Here is a 22,661-nt window from a genome sequence, read left to right as displayed (position 1 = left end):
TATTTTATTATCTGAGTGATGTATAGTAATCGTCCCCTGTCTCTGAGAAGAGAAAACTAAGATACAGAGAGGTTGACTCATTGGCTTGAGATCATGTAGGTGTCAAGTGGCTGAAGGAATTTGAAGCCCGTGACAATCAGACCCCAGAGTTCTTGCTCCCAGAGATGCCATCATGCTACCTTGAGGAAATGGGGCTAAAAGGGTAGTCCTGGGGCTCACAGGTTCTGAGAACCTGGTTAAACAAGAATTTCCACTGAAGAATTCCCCTTGAATCATGTTGCCCGTGACCGTCTCTGACCACTAGCTTCCCCTAACCTATTGCCTTGGCCTCAGCCTTAAAGACATTTAATATCCTCTCGGGTCTAACTGCCACTACCACCTTCCCCTCCCTCTAAACCGGATGATGTGGTTGTCTTTTGGCCCTTACCTGTGCCTTGAATGCTGCCAACCGGCATATTTTACATCTCTGCTCTTCAGCTGGTCAAAAACCAGCTCTCCTTCTCTGAGCTACCCACTCCACTTCTCAACTGACCTGGTAATGATACATTACGACTGAAGAACCAGGGCACTGTGTGTCTAAAGAAAGAAGTTTAAAATATTTTATTAGGGAACATACATCAATATTCAATGACACTTAAATATTATGGCATCCATATTTAGAAGGACAGTATAAATGTTTATAACCTGAACAGTTACTTCGTGAAACAAATAAAATAAATTCCTTTTAGACAGTGGGCCGTATGATCCATAAAGTGTATTTTTTCAATAATTTACTCATCTGCTTAGGAAAATGTACATTTGTTTTCTTCAGAGAAACAACAACAATGTGATTGGTCACCACATCACATCATAAAACAAATGAACCTGTAAAAATGACATGTAGAAAATTCAGAAACACTTAAATAGCACATTCCAAAGATACCAAATCCATTTAAAAGGAATTAGATGCTTCAGAAGCCATTGCAGTCAGCCTGGGTGTCATACATATGCATCGATACAAAATGCTGCAGCAAGTTCCAGTATAACGACTCACACGAAGTTTTATCTGACTTAGGAGAGAAGTCTCCCTTTTACAGCGTAGAACACATACCAAACTCTCAGCAAGGTTCAGATGAATTTTGTTTGTTACACGGAGGGCAGGGTCATGATATAAACTCAATCAACCAAATACTAAAACCTGGAGAAAGTGGCATGGTCCGCAAACATAGCAGAGTTAGAAAATGTCCCGGTGGGGACCTTATTCACTGCGACAATTGCAAGGGTTACGGGGAAATCATAGCCGCTAAAATCAGCCTGTCAGCCCGCATTTGCTTCTCTGGCAAAGTAGAAATGCCATGTTTGTATTTTGAACAGATCTAATGAGTAGACAAGCAGAAAAGCTGCAGTAAGCCAGGAAATGTCACAGGGTTCATGTTTAAATGGCATCAGCTTTATTTACTAAAATACAGTTTTAATTTCACAGGAAAATGAGCTTCCAGAGTTATTTTCCTTAGCCCCAGCAAGTCAAGTCCTTCCAATTGCTAGTTGATTGGAGAAGTGCAGCTCCAAGGTCGTCATTTTGTTTCAGTTGCTCCCACACCTCCACTGCATTGGATTTGCAAAATCTACCAGGTACCCTTTGTACTATGCGACGTCCTGATACCGACCCTCCAATGATGGATGATGTGAAAGACAGCCTTGGGGAGCTGTGGCGATCCATTTATTTTCTACATTTTTGGGGGGTAGGGAAAACTCTTTCTTTTAATATTGTATGACATTTTCATGCTAAAAGCAATTCCTCAATTTTCTAAAAACACTGAATTGCCTTGTGTAAGATTTGCTTGCAAAGACTTCCAAAGCATTGGGTTATTCGTATGGATTAGCCACTTTGTGTTCAACAGATGTTTATTTGCCCAATCAGAAACAGACTTTTTTTTTTCTGTTTAGCCATCCCACTGTAATGCTGTGTGCTAAGCCTTGAAAACAAAGAGAATCAGACAACTGAGAAACCAAGGCCTTTCAATATTCAGCCAAGCCAAACATGGGAGCTCTAGCAGGAAAGCCCCTGGCTCATTATTTCCTGGCTCTTCCTTGGTTCATCCTTGGCTTAAACAGAGTAGGAAGAAAATCAGGCATGGTTTTCCTGCATGGGACTTGAGGGATGGGGTTTGCAGAGCCAACTGGCTGCCATGAAATGGGAAGCTGCTTTCCATGTGCCCTCTCAGACATGCCTGAGGTTCACCAGGCCCTGGGCCTTTGTTTGCACTGGTTCATTCCTTACTTGCTTGGAAAAACTCCCTTTTTTCCCACTCCATTTTATCCTCCAGGATCCAAATTAGAGGTCACCCTTTTTGAAAAGCCCAACTCCAAGGGTGGCTTGGGTGCCTTGTGCTAAACTCCTTTGGTGCTGCATGAATTCCTGTGCCACAGAGCTTTACTGTGTTCTATTATAATCGTTGACTTTCCTGTCCTCTCCATGGACCACAGGCACTTGAGGGTGAGGACCATGTGTCCACCCTTGTTTCCTCCACTGTCTGGAGCTGAGCCTGGAGACCTCACTGAATATTACAGGATGGTTGAGGAAAAGAACTGCTGTGTGCAATGACAACTTCCCTTGGAAAAAGGTGATTTGGCTTTGCAGCATGGCTTCTTCTACTCTTATGGAGGTGCTGGAACTTGAGGGACACGAAGGGAACTTTAGTGTTTAATATTTAAGAATGCAACAGGGAAGCTGTACCTAGCTCTCAAAAGATTGCCCTCTTTGTCCCCCAAACCTGTTTTTCTGTCTTGTGTTTCCATCCACAGCCACTCCTTAAATCACTATTGTCCCAGTCTTGACAAGAGTAATATGTTAGACTTGTCTCTTAGAATAATGCTTGACAAAGAAGTAAATCCATGTGGCAGGTAAGACTTACAGGTTTCTGAGGTGGATTCGAAAGACGGTGGTAGCAGGAAAGGGGGCTGGGCTGGACACCCCCTTCACTGGGCCATGAGGACAGCACTCGTGGCCATGAAGCTGGCTTCATGTAATGAGTGTATGTCCCCTCAAAAAAAAAAAAAAAAAAAGACACATGGACCTTTAATGGATTACATGAATACTTTTAATATACTAAGCATCATGTGTCAACATGACTAAGATTGTACCCTTCTGTAGAGTGAGAATTCTTACTACAAACCCAATTGTATGCATTTTCACGAGTTCATACTTGGGTCGAGCTGGTTCTTTGTAAACCGAGGCCCATATTTATTTCCGTGTTGGCCAAGCCAGTCCCATTCTGCTCCCTATGAGGTGATGTTCTCAGTGTTCCTTCCCCTAGCACTGAAAGAATGAAAAAACTCTTTTTACTTTGGGCCAACACCAACCCATTCAGCCTTGCCACGACTCAGCTTCTCAAAAACCCAGAAGACCCAAATAGCCACAGACGGTGTTTACACAAAGCAGAGCTGGGCCAAGAACTTCATCCCTGAAAGTGACTTTCCCCCTCCGCTTAAAACAAGTCTGAGATTTCGAATCACAAGAGGCCATTTGGCAGGGAGAGGTGGCAGGTCCCTGTCAAACACGGCCTTTGAGTATGGCTGCCTGCCCTACTGAGTCGTGGTGAGTGGAGTTTGCAGTATGGATTTTCCTGTGAAGCCACCCGCCTGGAAGGGTCCCAGAGATCGTACAAGGGGGGGGCACAGAAATGCCACGGCGCTCACTGGCAACTTGAAATTAGAGCAGAGACTGAGTTGGCCTTTCCATGATGTGGATTTCGGTTGTGGCTGAAATCAAAACTGCCTGTGGGTCATGACTGGGAATTTGCTGTTTTGTCTTGTAAACACTTCTGATAGTCACCCAGGCCAGGTGCTTCCCTATTTCTTTAGACGATTTTAAACCCTAACTTTGCTTCAAATTTTCTACTGTCTTCCAGTGGCCAAAATTACTCCTCTTTCTCATAGCATCATTTACATAAACACACACACAGCTTTTATATAATAACTGCATGCTATAGAGTGTCTTTCATAAAACAACTGTCGTAAAAAAAATACTTCCTATTGCCAAGTAAGTAGTTAATTCGAGAAAGATTGCAATCCAAGCAATGGCACCACAGCTCTTGTGACTTTCTCATGAAAGAGTAATTAGTTTCTTGAACTGGTGACGACCCATTTCTGGAAACAGATCAACTGGGTTGGAAAGTAAAAGAAAGTAAAAGACTTAGTCCATCTTTTCCTGCATGTAGAGTTTTCGGTGCTTTAAGACACTTTACAGGTGATGTAATTTATAATAAAGTTGAATTAATATAGCATTTGGGAGGGCAAACGAAGACAGGCAAAGTGTGCTAGCATTTCCTGGGGGCCTTCTATGATTCCACACATTGTATCAGCCCTCATGAGGCATTTTTATGTGCAGCATTGCATTTGCTTACCCCATTTCACAGGTGAGGAAAATGCAGTCAAGAGAGGTCAAATGACTTGTCCAAGATCACTTAGTTAGGTAATGAGAAGGGGCCTGAAATTGAGCCCAGGCCTTATGCCTCCCAGGCCATGGCTCTTTTCCCAAGCCTAGTGACGAGATCCTGCTAGTTCTCCTCCGATGACTGGTTCTGGGTGAAGGTGGTTAAGTCAGGCCAGGTGGGTGGCCAGCACGGGTGAACTAACTGCAGGAAGAGGTACCGGAAGGCTCAACTCTTTCCAGGCTTTGTCTTTTTCCTCACTCGCTATCAGACTTGACTCTATTCTTCTCACACCCGTATCATCCTATTGGTTCTCTGTGAAAACGTTTCTTTTGTAATGTGACCATAAAGTCTTACATGTTAGGGCGCCTGGGTGGCTCAGCCAGTTAAGCGTCCGACTCTTGGTTTCGGCTCAGGTCACAACCTCAGGGTTGTGAGGTTGAGCCACACGTCAGGCTTCGCATTCAGCGTGGAGTTGGCCAGAGATTCTCTCCCTCCCTCTTCTTCTGCCCCTCCCCCCCGATCACATGCTCTCTCTCTCTAAATAAATAAATTCAAAAATAATCTTACATTTTACCATATCTAAAGGTGCAAAGGACTTGGCACACAGTAGGTGCTCTAAATGTAATTTCTCCTACTTAAACTTTATCTCTGTATACCTCATCACAGTGCCTCATACGGAGCACACTCATTTCATTGTCTGCAATATTGGGTTAAGTAGGTGTGGTATCATTGGAAAGTGGGCTGCCTGTGACTTGTTATACCCCAGAGACAAAGGGAGCTATTTTTTTCCCTCCACAACTGATGAAGAAAGCATGTGTTTTGATTCAGGCTTTAAAAGCTGAAGTAAAATTTCTGTTGCAGAGTGTCAGTGACCGTGTGCTGAAGTTTAGGTATAAGGGTCATGAGTGATGTTCGGAGTAGGAAGGCAGAGGGTGAGGTGAGCTGCTGGAGATGGGGACATAAGCACGCAGGGGACCCCACTTTTTAATCCAATTAGTCCCTAGTCAATGTTTAACTCCCTTAAGAAAGTATGTAGAAAACGAAACATTGTTATTTAAATTTTTGTAATACTTGCTTGTTTTGCTCTTAAAAAGATTTCATCACCTTAGTTTTTTTAATAGCCTTCTTGTCAGATGGCATTTGGGCATCCTTATTTTTGATTAAAGCTGCTCATCCACCTACCTATTCATCAGTGCTCCCTCTTCCCCTGCCCTTATACAAGGACTGTCACCTCTGCCAGGACGCAGAGGCTGGGTGGGGGAGGTGCTGTGGATGGCAAAGCATTCATCCTGACGCTCCCTTAGCTTTTGATTAATGAGCCAAAGGCTTTCCAACCCTTGAGACTTTAATTAGCCAAGCTGCAGAGCTGAAACCTTTTCATTATGAAGATAAGGCTGGGTTTAGCAAAAGGAATGGGGACCAGACTGGGGAAGAAAGACAAGTTTTTTTTCTTTTTTTTTTGATGGATAAATCAATAAGCCATTGCTGTACTCAATCAAACCTGTTTTTGGATGGTTTTGGCTGAAATACACTCACTACTTTGGTAGGCGCTGGCTTTCCATTTGATTTTTCCTCCTGTAATTTCTAGATGGGATGGAAGCTGGTGAAGCACAAACTCTTAGCCAACAAGGCTGTCCCATTGTGATGGATATTGTGGGGCCAGAGACACTTCCAATTTGAGCAGGGCCCCAGGGAGGGGGCAGGGGCACGGGAAACCAAAGTGGCACCATGCCTTGCCCAGAAAGCGCGACAGTCGTTGCTATGCACTTAGAGCAGTCCCGATCCCTCCAAATGAGGATAAATGCTCTTTGCGTCTCAGCAGGAACCAGGCAGAAGGCATCATTCCATGACTGTCAGGGCAGCGCCCTGCCAGAGATCAATTTGTCCACAATAAAAGGTTTAGGTGGGGTTGAGGAAACAGAAATGGAACTGAATTTCTCAAGAGAAGCAAGGTCACCAGGCCAAGACCCTCTAAAACCACACGGAACGGGCAGCAGCACCCAAGAGGTAGGAGCAGCAGGGGCTAAGACCCTACGGTAGAGTCACTGAGGGCTGGGGCAGGAATAGTGGGAGGCGGTCTGCAGAAGGTAAGACTTAGAAAGCATTTTAGCAGGGAATGGCTGTCTACATCCTTATATCCAATCAAGTCAGTGTCACTTCCTTTCCTCTACTCTTTCTAAGCTGTGAGACAGAGTGGAAGAAAAACTACCTGAAGGCTCCTGGGCACCCATTTTCCACGCTGCTCCTGATGTGGGGAGGACGTCCCTGAAACAGCATTAACTCCCCCATTGCCAGGATTGGGGCCCAGTGGGGATCACAGCCTATGGCGCGCTCCTCAGTGACCCATTTCCTGGGACTGGGTTCTGTTGTTGGTTCTTCACCCCATCTTATTGCATCTCACCTTGCTCTCAGGGTCTAGGGTCTGGACCATTCACTGATGGGGGTCTGCTTTTCTAGGTGCAGAGGTCTCCTGGAGGATTCTGTGCCTGCCCTGACTCAAGATGGCAGCCAACGTGGGATTCCTCACTGCTGTGCTCTCCACCCCTGATTAGAATCTCACTAACTCTTCAGAAGCCCTATCACCTGAGCCTTCCTGGTGGGTCAGCTGGTATTTCCAAGGCCCTGTGGACCTGGTCTCCCAGCCCCTGCCTGGAACTAGCGCTTGGCTCTGGTCCCTTGTCCCTCTTTGTCTCCTCCCTGCTTGCTTGCTCAGGAGGGGCCCTGGTCCTTAGATAGGATCCCTCAGGGGCTGAGTACTGCTCTGGGCATACAGAGTGACATGACAGGTCCCACTCTCCAGGAGTTTTAATCTGGTTGAAAGACAGAACCTATATAGGCGCAGTGTAAAGTACATTTTAAGGTGAAAAAAACTATAGATTTTAAAAAAGCAACAGACGGATTAAAAAATAAAGTGCACCATTAATTGTCAAATGCAATTTAAAGACATTTGTTATAGGGACTCGGAGAGAATGGGCAGGAATGGCTGAATTTGCACATTTGAGTTGGGGAAAGAATTGTGGGTAAGATTTTGCAGGCAGAAAGGAGAGAGTAGGGAGAAAGTTTTATGGGTTAAACTGTCCTCCCCCCAACCCCAATTTCATATGTTGAGGTCCTAATCCCCAGGCTTTCAGAACGAGACTGTGTTTGGAGAAAGGTTCTTTAAAGAGGCCATTAAGGTTAAATGAGGTCATTGGGGTGGGCCCTGATCCACCCTGGCTGTGTCCTTAGAGAACGAGGAGATTAGGACGCAGACACACACGGAGTGAAGGTGATGGGCAGACACTCGGAGAAGGCAGCCCGCCGCAGGCCAAGGAGAGAGGCCTTGGAAGAGACAACCCTGCAGAACCTTGATTTCAGACATCCAGCTTCCAGAACTGTGAAAGAATAAATGTCTGTGTTGAAGCCCCCAGTCTGGGGTATTCTGCTATGATGGCCCCGGCAGCCTACCCCAGGGGGAACTGTGCCAGCGAAAGCAGGAGCACATTGGGTAGGAGAGGACCCTCTGCGTAGGGGAGAGAGGTTCCTGGCACAAAGTTATGAAGAGAGAATAGATAGAGTCCGTGAACAAGTTCCCGGGGCAGAGGAGCTGGTGGGGATGGGGACAGGCAGTGGGAGCGCTAGATGAGGAGCACCTTTCACCCAGTTGAGTTCTGCTGAGTTTTGTGCAGAGTGTGCCTTCCGAGGGAGCAGTCATTGCTTAATTGCTTAACTTGCTTAATGCTAACATGAAACCAAGTTTGCTTTGGGATTCATCACGGTCTTGAAGGCCCTAAGGGTGAAGAGGGAGAGTGAAAGGTGAAGGCGCACAGAGGCAAGAGACCAATGACGCAGGAGAGAAAGAGGTGACATTGTAGGGCTCGGTAAAGAGTTCAGAAATGTTAAAGTGGGAGGGGGCAGCTGGTAAAAGAGGTGCTCACCTGTGGGTGGAGATAGAAATAACAGGGAACCACGCTTGACCACCAGCACGTTGTGTTTGTACCTTTCACATGGAACTGATAGTATAAGCCCAGAAAGACAGCAGTGGCGGCCCAGGTACAAGTCTTTGTGGAGGGGTCTTGAATGGGCTTCCCCTGGGGCGCCCAACTCTGGCCCGGGGCTCCCCAAGGCCTCAGGGACACCAGCTTGCAGTGTCAGGCCTGACCCGGAGAGGGGACAGAGAAGCTGAGGGAAGGCCCCCTTGTCACCCAGGGCAATGCATGGAGCACTGTATCCCATGGGAACAGGCACCCCGTGGGGCAAGGGTTCCTTCCCCATCGTTCATTGCTTGTCAGTTTGAAAAAAAGTAGAGGGTGGAATCATGGAGAGAGAGGCAGGGATAAGGAAAGGAGACTGGAAAGGAGAGAGGGTCAGGGTCGACATGGAAGGGGACAGGGAAGGGAAGGGAAGGGAGGCTGCCACATAGTGTCAGCCCAGAGGCCTTCCTTTCTGTGGCCAACATACGCGCTGCTGTTGGTACCGATATTTTTGATATTATTCCGTTATTAGATATATTCCTGATATTATTATTGATATCGCTAGGTTCTTCTTCATCAGTTCTGTCCCCATTCCCATTCCCTACCCCCCGCCCTGCTGCAGAGTCTCATCTCTCGAAACTGTGGACCTTGGCGTAGGCCACCGGAACTGTACCCCTTGTTTCCAATGGACAGCGTGTGCCTCCCCCTCACTGCCCCATCAGGGCTGGAGAGGGGATGGGGTCAGGGCAGGAAGTCCCTCCAATAATGTGCCAGCCTCGAGAAACATGGCTTCATCATCACAGGGAAGGACTGAATGTTTCCCCATGGCAGCACCATTTTGAGTCTAGTTAGGTGATTTCAGACTTAAAAATGGAAACCAGGGAAAGAAGGAGGAAAAGGATGAGGAAGAGAGGCAAGAGAAGTCCTGCTAGAAGCTAGTATTTGTGTTTGGAAGATGTCTCTCTCCTCCAGCACCCCTTTCTGTACCCCGCTTCTTGGTGATCCCCAGGGTGGACCCTCGGATGTCCTGGTGCGAGGTGCTGTGGTCAGAAGGCCTTCCCAAGGAGCCAAGTATGCCCCCAAAGCCTCTGGGGACCCCCATTTCAACAGGCTCCAGTGTTCTGGGAGGGATTTCACATCGGCTGTGGTCCAGTGGCACCCCCTGGTTGTTGCTACTCATGGAATCAGCTGAATTGTGCTAGGAGAATTTCAGTGGGATGAAAAGCTGGAAGACCCCACCCCTACACCATGGACTCCCTGGACTTCTGCAGCCTGCCTGTTTTACAGAACCCAGCAGTGGGAAGGGGTGGTGGGTGCCTCCCTCTTGTTCCGATGGCCTGGGCAGAAAATCACAATGTTGTACTAGAGTACGTCTTTTGGGTGAGCGGGTTATATGGAGCAGCCCACCTTCCCCTCCCCCCCCCCGTATGAACTTGTCCCTTCATCTAACAAATCATGTAGGTTGGAAATATTAATTTGGTCAAGTGGAGATGTGTCAATGGCATACTTAAAAAAAAAGATGCTTTTAAGTTGAACACCCAAATCCACTGTTTAGCATTGTTATTATTCCTGTTCTATAAGCTAGAGACGGCATAGATCAAGGATGGCAAATTAGGGCCCATGGGTTGTTTTGTTTTGTTTTTGTTTTTTGTTTTTTTTGCTATGGCCTGTGAACTAAGAATGGATTCTACATTTTTAGAGGGCTGTCCAAAAAAAAAGCAAAAACCAAAAAAGAATGTGTGACAGAGAGCGTATGGCCCACAATGCCTCAAATATTTACTATCTAGCCATTTAGAGAAAAAGTTTGCCAACCCCGGGTGTACATTAAATAGACTTTTATTTTTCTTCGTTGGTCTGGGAACACCCTTCCCCTCCCCCATCAGTAACAATGCTTCTTGGAAAAATGCATTCTCGACTTGCAACAGATGAACCTGGAACCCACCCAGCTCATGAGCTGGGGACTGCCTGTGCCTCTTAGTATTTTTCGTGCCCAGTGCAGTGCCTGGTGCAGGAGAGGAAGCGAGCAGCTTGCTCACTATGACGAAGGGGTGTGTCAACAACCCTCAGGCTCACTGAAACTTCCTTTGCAACCTTTGCATTCCTGAGGTCCTTAAGGTGTTAATCCCTGCTGGCTTTGCCTTACCTGTCACCCTGCTGAGCAAGCCAAGAGCGCCCTGCCCCGCTTACTTCCTCAGCTCTGATGCTGCCTAACTACGGAGAAAGAACAGAATCACATCTGCTAGTCATTTAGCCAATGAGAAAAGCATAGACAAATATACACCCTGAACAATCTTGCATTGCCCAGCCTCCGGCAGGGATGTAATAGCAGAGAAGGTGCCAATGGAGCCGAAAATATGGATCAGAGATGAATGAGTGACATACGAAATTCACGGTCTCGAGAAACACAGAGGACCCTGGCGATATTGAGGGCGTCATGGAAAATGGAGTCAGAGGCTGGATTTGGGGCTATCTGAAGCATCCTCCTCAAGTCTCTATGTTTCTTCAGATGTTAAGAACAGATAATACACCCTTCCTTAGCTTTGTCCTTCACAGGAAAGACTTGAGATAGGCGAAATTACTTGGGCAAGTGCAAAGTGTTACACAGATGAGAGGACATTCTAAGCTCATGTTGGAACATCCTGTCTTAGCTTCTTTTCTATTGCATCTGAAGGCACCTCCCGTACTCGGGCTTCTTAATAGGTTGGCGCCTTCATTATTTTTTTTTCCTACAAATACAGTATGAACTTGCTCTTAGATTTTTTCTCACCTAATTAAGTCTGTATTTCTCATAGCTTAGCACTAATCATTTCCAGCTTATAATGTGGCTCTGTTGACTGGAATATAGGGGGAAAGTGCTGTAATGACTCCCGAGCCACAGGGAAAAACAATCATTTTGTGTTTGGAAATGATGCAGCAAGCAGCTTCAGGGCAGTTCCTTGCTTATCAGTTGCAGCAAAGTGTTAGGAAACCGCGCATCCTGCTTTGAGCGATGTCCAGGATAAGTCTTCTCCTTCCTCCTCAACACCGCCCCCTGCCCACCGCCATACCCTTCCTTCTAGCCGGGAGACTCAGGAATCCGTGTTGTGGTAGCAGAGAAGAAATAATATTTTCCTGCACAGAGCAGATGAGCTCCATCCTCAGCCCCCACGACATCTGGATCTGGGGTGGGGGGCACGAGTGAGGCCATGCTGATGGGAACAGGGGCAAGGGGCCCGGTGTCCTCTGCCGAAATCCTAATTTGCTTTTACCAGTCCCGGCCCCCAAAGTCATCTCCACTCACTCATCTTGCGGGGACTTTGGAGGGCCAGGAGGCCACTGTTGTCATTGCTTTTTGAAGACGGTGGACCCCGCAGCAGCCTGGGCTCAGCCTTGCTCCCCGGCACAGTGGGTAGACAAGGAGCAGGTGCCAATAGTGTTCCAACCAGGCTGGACCGGAGCTGTGTGCAGGTGGTTTCAGGGTTAAAAGTCCTAGTAGCATAAAAAGAAATCAGAGCAACAGTGAGCACCCTTCTGATGCCTTCCTACTAGCCACCATTGCCTTCTTTTCGGTCACCCTATTTTGCTTGCAGAGTTTACCTTCCACGGGCTTGGGCTCCCTTCTCCCTTTGCTGACGAGCAGAGCTCTTTCCTTAATTAAGTCAACAACTACTCATATGCAGAGGCAGCATCTCTTTTGGCAAGAGGACCTGTGCAGAACCAACCCCAGAAGCAAATGAGAATGTTTGTCAAGCTCAGATGAAGTAGCTGTGATTCAAGAGTGAATCATTACCTGCCCAAGCAAAAAGTTCCTAAAACCTTCTCGCTCCCAGGCGGTGACCATGTGACCTATGGGGACAGAAGGTCTGCGTGATGGGTTCAGTTTGAGGGGCTGAGGCAATCCGAGATACTTAGAGCATAAAGCTCTCATTTGCAAAAAGGAATCCAAGAACAAGTGGACACCGGCTAATCCACAGCCACGGCTGACAACTGGTTCTTCCTTTCCCAAGATTGCCAACGTCTCTGGCTACCTGGGGATCAGCATTGTGAGCCATTCCCCTACGGGGACACGCATGAAATTCACATGTTTGACACACTATCTGGGCTTGGTGTAATTCCTGGGGAAATATCTATAATTCCTTCTCTCTTTCTTTCTCCAGCTCAAATAAAAAAATAATGTTGGAGTACAGGGGAGAGTGATGTCGTATTTGTTCTTATTTATTTTAAAAAGGGATATACTTCCTGAAAGTGCCAATTAACTCTGGTTGGTAGTCAGTAACTCCAACGTCCTATGCAACGTGTTTCATAGCCACAACTGGGTTTTAACATTTTAGGCCAATGCAGCCTCTTCTGCATTCTCTTATATGCCCATCTGCTCCCAGTTTGATAGAATTTGTCTTTCTTGCAAGGCCTGAATAACTTTCCATGTAATTATCCTCTAAAAAATGGTGCGGTCTGAAAGGTAGACTTGGAGGCACCAAACCCTTCTGATTCTGATCTGTTTTGGGGATTTGGCTGGGCTGGCGTTTGGCAGCATATGTATGGAGGTTGATTGGAAGGCAGATCTCCAAGAAGCAAAATGTTAAAATGCTGCATGGCTTCCTATCCTCAGCATCCCTAATCCAAACTGGGGAATATCCCTCCCGCCCAACTATTTAGGAGGCAGAGGCATGGTAAAAATGTGTAGACCTAGTGTTAGGCAGATCCAGGACTGAATCATGGTTCCTCACTGGCCTAAGGCAAGTCCTTCATTATTCCCAACGAACAGATTTTTACCTTTGAGATAGAAAGGTGACATTGCTATGAGGTTTAGAGCCAATGGGGTATAAAATGTCCTGCCGATGCCTGGCGCACAGAAGAACCTAACAAAAAAAACCTTACAAATATATTTATTTAACCAAATATCACTTGTCCACCATGGCTGGACAAATCCAGGTAGTAGTCAGAGTCTGAAGCCTTCATGTTTTGGAGAGTGTGGGCACACACAAAGTGATGACAAGCAGAACGGTCTTAGACAAGACAGGAGTAAAGGCAAGTGGAAGAAAAGTGACAAGCAAAATGCTTTCCTGAAATCCTGGCAATAGCCTGGGGAAATGTTTAAGTAGAGAGCTTCAGGGTCTCCCTGAATGCATGCAATTCGAACTGCAGAAGAAACTCAAGTTTGGTCTATCCCATAATGTCAAGTTGATTTTTTTGCCATGTTTCGGCAGTCTCAAAGCAACTGCTTTTTATAACACATTAGAGAAAACATTGTGACCACTGTTGCTCTGGGTAAATTCTTCAAACTCCAAATAGAAGCAGTAAACATGTGAGTATAAATATGACAATCATTTGTTTAACTGTGACAATTTTAGAGAGTTTTTGGCATGCTCAAAGGTACAGAGATTTTTGTGGATGAGTAAAAAATAACTCGAGTATTGTTTATCCCACTTTGACTAAGTCTTGGGTGACATTATCAATTTCTTGTAAAATTGGCATATTTATACCTAATATCACGTTATGGGAAAGGAAACAAATGTTAAAGTTTGCCTCCCTGGAGGGACTGGGGTTGGTGAAGAGTGTAGCAGATCATTCTTTATGGACCGTTTCACATGAATACAATTGTCATGGTTTTATCTGATGACCAAACGATTTCCTAGTTGTTTATTTTGATTAGAAGTGGCATCGTGCTAGCTTTCTGGTAATCCTTAGCTTTCTAAAATCTAAAACTTAAATTTGTCCGGGAATGAGTTTAAAGGGAGCCATATTTTAGGGAAGCAAAACTATTACCATTCTTTATGTGGGGATGCCCTTCCTGTGAAGGGAAGCCTGACAAATGGGGTTTTTAAAATTCAGATCCCGAAAGAAGCTCTTCTCGACAATGAAACTTATCTTTCCTATCAAGGCAGAAGACAAGCGCAGTTCGCATACTCGAGTCCTTCCCTGATGCTTATGTCCATAATAGGACACCCACATCTGGTAGAGCTGTTATGGGACATGCAGACAGACCAGAAGAATCTAAAAATCCGGCCAATATCTAAAGCCAGAATCATAAGCTCAAGGCATAGCGCCTGTCTGGTCAGCAAGAAGACATTCTCCGGAAAAAGCTGAAAAAGCAAAATATTCAATGGCCAAGCACGACTGACAACAGCCTCAAATCCACATGCAAACGTACCCCCTCCCCGCCCCCATGACAGTGTGCAAAGATATTAGCCTTGAAGAAGCACTTGAAGAAATTTTCATTTTGCTGCATGGGAAGAAGAAAAGATAATGGGCCCCTACCTTGGCTGTGAAGGCTAAACAGGGGCCGTAGTCAACTTTGAAATTCTTAAGAGGAAATTACTCAAGTGGGGGGAAGAGGCTACAGAGATGGTCGGTCAGCAGTTTTCGATCAGTGATTCTGGCCAGGAATTATGCCCAAACCATAAATCTTATTTTAAATTCTTATTGTGGGATGTGAAAAATATTTTAATTTTTTACATACGATAATCCTCTTCCTCTTTAGTCATATATCGAGTTATTAAGGTTAACCAGAATTTGGTATACAGAAAGCAAAAGTAGCACGTTCCCCAAGTTCCCATAGAAAGTGGGAATAGATGAAGTGAACGGGCTCCTGGATCTTTCACCAGAATAAATGGGCTTCTGTCGAAAACTATTTGCAAATTCCGGCTTTAGACGATTTTCTGGTGACCAGTCGGTATCCTCCCAAGCTAAGCATGTGTATCTCTCAAAGTTCAGGAAGGATATACCTGGATCCTAAGGCTCTCATTCCACCATGCTACCTGTGCATTCAGGACCTTGAACCTCATTCCTTAGGCAGTAGCGAAGCCGCGGAGGAAAAATGGAAGTCTGGAGGCGCCTTCCAAAATACTATAAGCTCTGGATTTTCAAACTGGTACTCTGGAAAAGGTAAGCGATTTGCCAAGAAAAGCCTTTCTAGGCCACATCGAAACAGCTGTGCAGGAAGTTTGCAGCCTCTTAGCATGAAATTAGCACCCGCCTCACCCCACCCCAAACCCTTGATATTTAAATATGTTTCACAAGAAGCCTTCCTCCATTTGATCTTGGAACCGCTTACCGGAATTTTTTCTGTAGCAGAAAAGTTGAAAAAAAAGAACGACCCTCACCCCTCCTGTCTCCCATCAGGAAAAGCTACCTTTTCCCCGACTGTCTAGACCCAAGCATAGAGGTGCCTCCGCTAGTTCCGATGCATCAGGAGGGCCCCTCACCCTCATCTTTAGGGAATCGGGAGCAGGAGCTGGTGAAATGGCAGCAAAAGGTAGATTTCACTGTCAAGTTGCACCCAAGTTAAGAAACTGGATATGGTCAGAAATGGTGGAGTTTAAAACGTGCTCTAAAAATAATGTGCCTGGATATTGGCCACCATCTTAAGGCTCTTCCTCTCCAGGCCCTCTCCTCGTAAATATCCAACGTGGCTGTCAGTAAGTTTAGCCTGAAAATAAAATCCCCTCACTCCATCAAGAAATAGCTCCAAACTTAGTGTGCTCAAAATATTCATGATGAAATCATAACCTTATATTTATAGTCTTTTGGATTGTGTATGACATTCTGTTTCCCATGGTGTTTTTCGTTGCAAGGGCCAGACGTGGAAAGCGGCCTCAGAGGATGACCGCGAGAGCATTAGCCTCAAGGAAATGCTGTTTAACATCATTTGCAGCCAGATGGTTGTGTGATATCCTCCTTCTTCCCTGAGCCCTACCCACTGCCCCAGAGTCGGGTCTCTTCCCCCACCCCATTCCCAGATGGTCCCTGGTCCCTGGTCCTGTCTTGTCATCCAGGAAGAGTGAACTGGCCTTCCAAGTAGGAAGTGGGGTGGGTGCCTAAGATCATTCCCCCCCCACCCCCTTCCTTCTGATCTTTCCTGTCCTTTAGACTTCCTCCCCATTTTCACTGAGGGAGATGGTGTGGATCTTAATGGTTGGAACTTGGTGGGTCTCTCCATGGCTGGGGGTCGAGGGCCCCACACAGCAGCACACCTGCAAAAAGCTTTTACTTCTCACCCGGGCTGTGGTGCAGGCTGACTGGTCTCTGGACACTGTACTCCTGGCAGATTCACGGGGCACTGAAGAAAAAAATTTCCATTCACAGACCCCATCCGTCTTGGAGATCTTATAGAAGGTCTCTCCTGATCCCACTGGGATGCGCACCAGGTCCTTGTGCTGCCCCTCCACGGCGTGGCTGGGAGGGTGCAGGGTATAGCCCAGGGTATGTTTAGACTGCTTTCTGCGGAGACACTGGATCCTCAAGACATTCTGGAAGGCCTTTTTAAACTCTTGACTGGAGCACGGGTATATAATGGGGTTGATGCAGCTGTTTAGGTATCCGAGCCAAAATGCTATTTTAAAAACTGTTTCTGAGGGCTTGAAATCAGGGAAGAAAGACCCTGGAAGAAAACACAGATTTGTACATATTATTTGCAAGCCAACAGACCAACTGGCTAGGAAAACAAGCAAACAAACCAACACACTTATTTGTACGTCTCTCAAATGTTTCATGTGATTCCGAATGCGTCTGCGTTTCTCACATCTGACTGGCTAGCCCCTATGTGTAATATCCTCTGAGGCTGTTCTCACCTGGTTCATACGTGCAATATCTATTATGGGAGCCAGACCCACTGGGTGGGTTTGTACCAGTTCTCATCAACATCGCTTGATGGCTGCGATGAAGCTTTAAATAACAAAAAAATGAAATTTAGGCTGAGTCCACATATGCGAGTTGTTTTGACTGCATTTAAAAACAAGCTGGGGGCTGCCTGGGTGGCTCAGTTGGTTAAGCGTTTGCCTTCGGCTCAGGTCATGATCTGGTGGTCCTGGAATTGAGTCCCGCATCGGGCTCCCGGCTCGGTGGGGAGCCTGCTTCTCCCTCTCCTCCCCGCTCGTGCTCACTCGTCTCACTCGTGCTTTCTGTCACTATCTTTGTCTCTCTCTCAAATAAAAAAATAAAAATAAAATCTTTTAAAAAATAAAAAAATAGAAACAAGTTGGAATCCATTAAAATAAGCCATATTAAAATGGGGTTACCTAAATATTCCCTTTGTTCTTTGATGTGGGGTTACATAGACACAGCCTAAGTTATTATGAATCCCTTCTCTCCCGAACATGGGAATTGTATTTTTCAATGAGAATCCAAAATTCACAAAGTATTGGCCTTGCCAACTTTCAGCCAGCGATTTTCTATTATGCCGAAATGATGACGATTATTGTTGATGATGCCTTTTGATGTTCTAGTATACTCTCCTGCTCAACATGCGCCAAGGGCTGCCAAATGCTTGTCAGGCACTTGACATTGAGGATCCTTCACAGTACCCAATGTAAGCTAGCTTTCTAGCATTAATACTTTTACTCTAACCAGACTCACTACCAAATTGACCCATCATGGCTCATTTTTTGGTCCTCTCAAGTTGGGTCTTGATGTCTAAAATGTCCTTTCCCATCCTCTTTACCTGCTCAAGTCTTATCCATTAATTTATGGGGGGGAGTCAAGTTTCAGACCTCTTTACATCTTATACAGTAGCTGTCACCTAGGTCTTGGCAGCAGAATGACAAAACAATGGAACCCTAAAGCATGAACAATCTTAGGTATTATCTTATTTAATTACTGAGTTTTCAAATTAAAAACAAAAACGATTAAAAAGTTGTCACAAACTTGATCGCTACAGTGAGGGATAATCCCCCTGCCATGGGGATGGGTAAAGGCATGCAGAACTCACAGCGTTCTTTATTCTCTGCACCACTTTTTTCTTTTGCATCAACCTAAGGTCTTGATTTCACATCTTTCTTTTTTTCTCTGCTCGACAGACCCATCAGAGTCATGACAAACTGTTGGGTGTGCTTAAGATCCACTCTGGTGAACACTGCCCTGAAACTCAGCAGGGGATTTCACAAATACAAGTGAAAGTGAACTTAAACATTATAGAACCAAAGAAGACAAAATGGTACGGTGGTGGATGGGAATATTTATTGCTTCTGAAACATGCACACACATACAGATGATTGTTGTTACGTGAGAAAGTATTATTCTTTAACTCCAAACCACTTAATGTTTTCCTGTAATTTTAATCGAACTTACTCATATTGAATGCGTGGTTTGCAGTTAAATGCTTTAAATACAATTTAATCACCATTAGTAATATTAAGAATTATGGGACTCATCAATATCCCTACTTTAGACAAGGAAGAAACTGTGGTTTAATGGGGTTGAATAACCCAGTTCAGGTCACTCAGGCAGATAACTAATTACTGGTAGAGCTTGGATGTGAAATTGGCCAGTTGGACTTTAGGATCTATGTTTCCTCATGGAATATCAAAATATATTGGAATAACACATCTCTTGAGGAGGAAGATGGTGTTTGACGAGTGATGAAGTGCACAGTTGGCGGGAGCAAAATTGGAAAGATGCTTTTTCAAACTTCATTTGAGAGGTGGAGAAAGTGGCCAACGCCAACATGACTGGTGGTTTAGTGTGAATATGGTCAGTTCTAGAAAAAAAACATCTTAATTATGACACCTATACATTGTCCACTATTTCTTTCTAATAGTGATAGTGACATGATTAAGGGAACCTGCTTCACAAAGGCATGCCTTGGCCTGGGCTTAATGAGAATATGAATCTGGCACACCTTGTCTGGGGATCTCACCATTCTGTAAATCAGGTAGGCAGGGGATTGCAATAAAAAAATATGAAGTATGAATTATGAATGCGAGTGCTAATAAAGTGATTTGGGAAACCTGGAATTTCCCACAATCTCTTCAAGGACACTGTGCTCACAGAGCCCAGTTTTGCATTCATGAATCTCAAGAATTCTCTTCCATCCCTTGAGCCCCCTCGAATTCCAGGTCTGGCTGACCCAGAGCCAGGCTCTAGGGTTTTCTATACACTGGCCTTCCTGCTGTGTCCATAGTTTAAGAGGTAAATACAGGTTTCCCAGTCTATGTGCTCAAAACACCATCTCCTCCCTGCAGCTAGGGTATTGGGTGAGACAGGGAAATGGTTAAAATGAATTTACACCAAGATTGGAATGTCAGACGGTCTCCAGCTTTAATGTTCCAGGGATATTGTCTTGGGTAATCTAAGCAAATCTCTAGATGTTGGCTTTTCAGACTAATTGAGAGATTCTTCTGGACCACAGGCCTTCCCATAAATGACCCCCTTTTAATTTATCCCATTAAGTGTGTGACAGCACCTAGATGTGTCGAAACCTAGGACGATCTGCCCATTCCCAATCTGACAATCCCATAGGGGCAGGTCGTGGGATTCATTTCTCCTACTGGGGTGTTCCTTCTCCCTTGGCTGGGCGGGGGGAGTTCTCCTTCAGCAGCTGCTGGTAGGTATGAGGAGAGGCACTCATAACTGTCCATCTGTCCTTCAGGAACTTTCCAAAAAGGTGAGAAAAGCCAGCATGGGCTGTTTCCCTCCTTATTCACATCCTTCGATCTCTTTCTGCCTTTCATTTTTCCTCCCCTAGGACAGGGAGATTGAGCTGGAAGAGTTGCTGCTGTCTGGTCCCCAGCAGGGTTCCATCATCCCTCCATCACCTTCTCTGTCCAAACCTTTCCACTCAGGCACCGTCTTCTTGGTGATCCCCACTATTTCTATCCCCAGCCTCAATTTCTTCTCAGATTCCTTTCTTCTTGATGATGATGATGCCTTTTAGGATGGGAAGGCTACTGAGTCATGCTTCTCCCTGCTTTCCACCCACCATGGCATGGAGCCCCAGCGTGGAACCTGCCAGTTCTGGGACGGCGCCTCTGACCCAGTCACTAGGCCGTAAACCCCCTCTGAGCCTGCACTGCATCAGTGTTGCTCACTGGCGGGGTTCTAGAACCCAGCACGATGCTGGCATCTCAGAGGCTCCCCCCAGTTACTGTTGAGTGAGCAACCAACCCCTGACCTCTCCATGACTCTGCTTCCCGAAGACATGGCCTGGCTTTCTTCTCTGCCTGACAGCTGTAGCCCTGATTTCTCTTCCTGCTGGTGCCTTCCTTCTTCTTTTTTTTTTTTTTTTCCTTCTTTCCCTTTTTCTGCCCAGTTTCTGTTCAAAACCAGAGGGGTTTCTCTGTGATGGTGTTTCACTACCTTTTCGTCCTTGCTGCCTTACCTGGTATCAAACGCTATCGTTGTTCTCATCATGTTTCATAGGAAGAGCCAGACTTTTGAATGACCCTCAGGAGCACAGGGGCTCCTATTTCTCTTGTCACTGTAGGCTGGCTGTGCTGCTCCACACCTCCTGCCCCCTGCCCAGACTCCGCTTCAAAAGGAGCAAACTGCTCCCAGCTTAATTCTCTGAACCCCTCAGCCTGCAGGTCATGTCATCCCTTGCCTATGAATCTGCCTGGTTAAATTCTTGAGCTTTGGAAAATCCCAAGCCCCTAGGGACTCATCTCTTCACCGAGTTTCCTTCCACCACTTGGTCTGCTGCAGAATTTCTGGCTCTTTTCTTTTTGGAATCCTCCAAATATCTTGGTGAACTAAAACTTAGCCAGACGAGGTGGGTACAGCACGAGTTTATCCTTAACACCATCCACACCTTCACCCTTGGAGATTCAGAACCCTCACCTCCACTGTTGAGGCCTCTTCATTTTAAGGGGAAATTCAAACTGATGGCTTCAAACGATGCTACTTATGTCTCGTCACTCGATGTCCTCTCCATTGGGAACACGTGACCTTTCATTTCTGACCCAGGGCTCATCTGTAGGCTTATGATGGGGGCCACTGGGAGCCACTCAAGTGAAGGCTTGGCCACCTAGAGTCACATTTTAGCTACCAAATGACAGCAATGTTTTCTCTCAATGCCCCCAACACAAGAGAAAACCAGTTTTTCTGCCACTGTTGGTCTCCTAAGTGAGTTTTCTCCCCCAGTGCTTCAGTTCACTCTAAAAACCAGTGAGGATCCAAATGGAGTTCTCAAATTCCAACCCAGCACTAGTCATGAGAAGGTTCTTGAGTTCAGCTCTCTCAGAATCAGGGTGACTTGGAATGGAAGCAGAAGGCTAGGAGTCAGTGTTCTTGGTTCTAGCCTTCCAGCTTCTATGCTTCATTTTACCCACCTGCAAACTTCTCATCTTAATGACAACTTTGAGAGACACCAGGTTATGATAAGCTCGAATTAGCTGGAGTCACAGAATGCCAGAATGTGGAGAGTGGCAGAAACTTAGCACCTAGCCAGCACCGACATCTTTTTTCCTTATGGAGGAAGACAGTGAGGCCCAGGAGGGGAATGGTTTCCACAAAATCACCTGGCTCATTGGTAGTCCAGCCAGGCCTAGACCCAGGCTCCGCATGGCTTCACCCATTTCCGCTCCTGATCTCAGGTGCCATTTAGCAACACCGCTGTGGCCCAGAAAGTGTTCATGGCAGTTCTGTGCAGCTGTTGTCATAGGACGATGACATGTTTTTCAGGGATCATGAGAAACAAAGGGGAGGAGAGCGGCACCATCAATAACAACAGCATTTAAAAAGTCATAATGTAGTGTTCAGACCCTGGAAAAAAGCACAGTGGGTGATGATCTTGGAACGACCCATCTGCAGGGTATCACATTCCGAAAATTGGAGTTTAAATGACTCCAATTAAAAGAATGTGGACTCCAAAGGAGAAGCTAATGTTATGTGACACTGGGAGCAAATGACCCTTAATTGTTTCTCCCCATCCAACCCGTGGTCTCTCTGTGCATGTGGTACCAGTCTGTGACTAGTACGCATCCGGTGAACAGAGGAGAAACGCAAGCTGTTGCACAAAGAGGCGGCCAGGGCCCCAGGCCAAGGAGTTCCAGTGACAAGCAACATTCAGGCCAGATCAGTTGACATCTTCTTGCCAAGAAGAAAACTCTGCCCCACTGAACAAAACCCCAGAGAAGAGCTGTCGGAATCGAAGGATAAGTGCAGGACCAAGTTTCTTGTCATCTCAGAGTTTACCAGAGGCCTCTGTGTTGGGCTGCCAATTTGGCCATGTCTGAGTAACATCCCTGAGCCCTCCGGAGGCTCATCCCAACCACCCTTGGGCGGTTCTCAGCCAGACAGGAGACTTTATGCTCTCCACCTAGAATCACGGTCAGGAATATCGAAGAATGCTGGCCAGATTGACCATAAGCTAGAACCCTAGGCTCTCAACTAAACATTCACGGATAGACTTCCCATGAAATGAAATACAAGTCCATGTATGCACAGAGATTCATTTTCCTGAGGAGAGGACTCCAGCTTCCATCGGCTTCCCACCGTGGTCTTGGGGGCACAGAAGTTGGCTAAGCTTGGCTCCCAGCTCCTGAGAACAAGCCATACCTCTGGCCGGCACACCTCACTGAACCCATTGATCCTGATGACT

At 46.0% G+C, this 22,661-nt stretch overlaps 1 protein-coding gene across 4 annotated transcripts in view; it reads right to left on the bottom strand.

The window, feature by feature from the left end:
* The window catches only part of ADRA1A (adrenoceptor alpha 1A), a 174,162-nt gene that overhangs the window by 50,660 nt on the left and 100,841 nt on the right, over positions 1-22,661 (bottom strand). Inside the window, exons 3-4 of one of the 4 annotated variants that reach the window (XM_027599121.2) lie at positions 16,321-16,727; positions 612-11,836 (exon numbers count right to left, since the gene is read on the bottom strand). In XM_027599121.2, the coding sequence (XP_027454922.1) occupies positions 11,828-11,836; positions 16,321-16,727 (416 nt within the window). In that variant the 3' untranslated portion in view covers positions 612-11,827. The other 3 variants (XM_027599122.2, XM_027599120.1, XM_027599119.2) reach the window with 3 other exon arrangements.

The sequence above is a fragment of the Zalophus californianus genome, chromosome 2 (assembly GCF_009762305.2).
Source record: "Zalophus californianus isolate mZalCal1 chromosome 2, mZalCal1.pri.v2, whole genome shotgun sequence".
NCBI classification, from domain to species: Eukaryota; Metazoa; Chordata; class Mammalia; order Carnivora; family Otariidae; genus Zalophus; species Zalophus californianus.
Note: the sequence above shows the minus strand (reverse complement) of the source record. Positions and strands in the feature narration are given on the sequence as shown.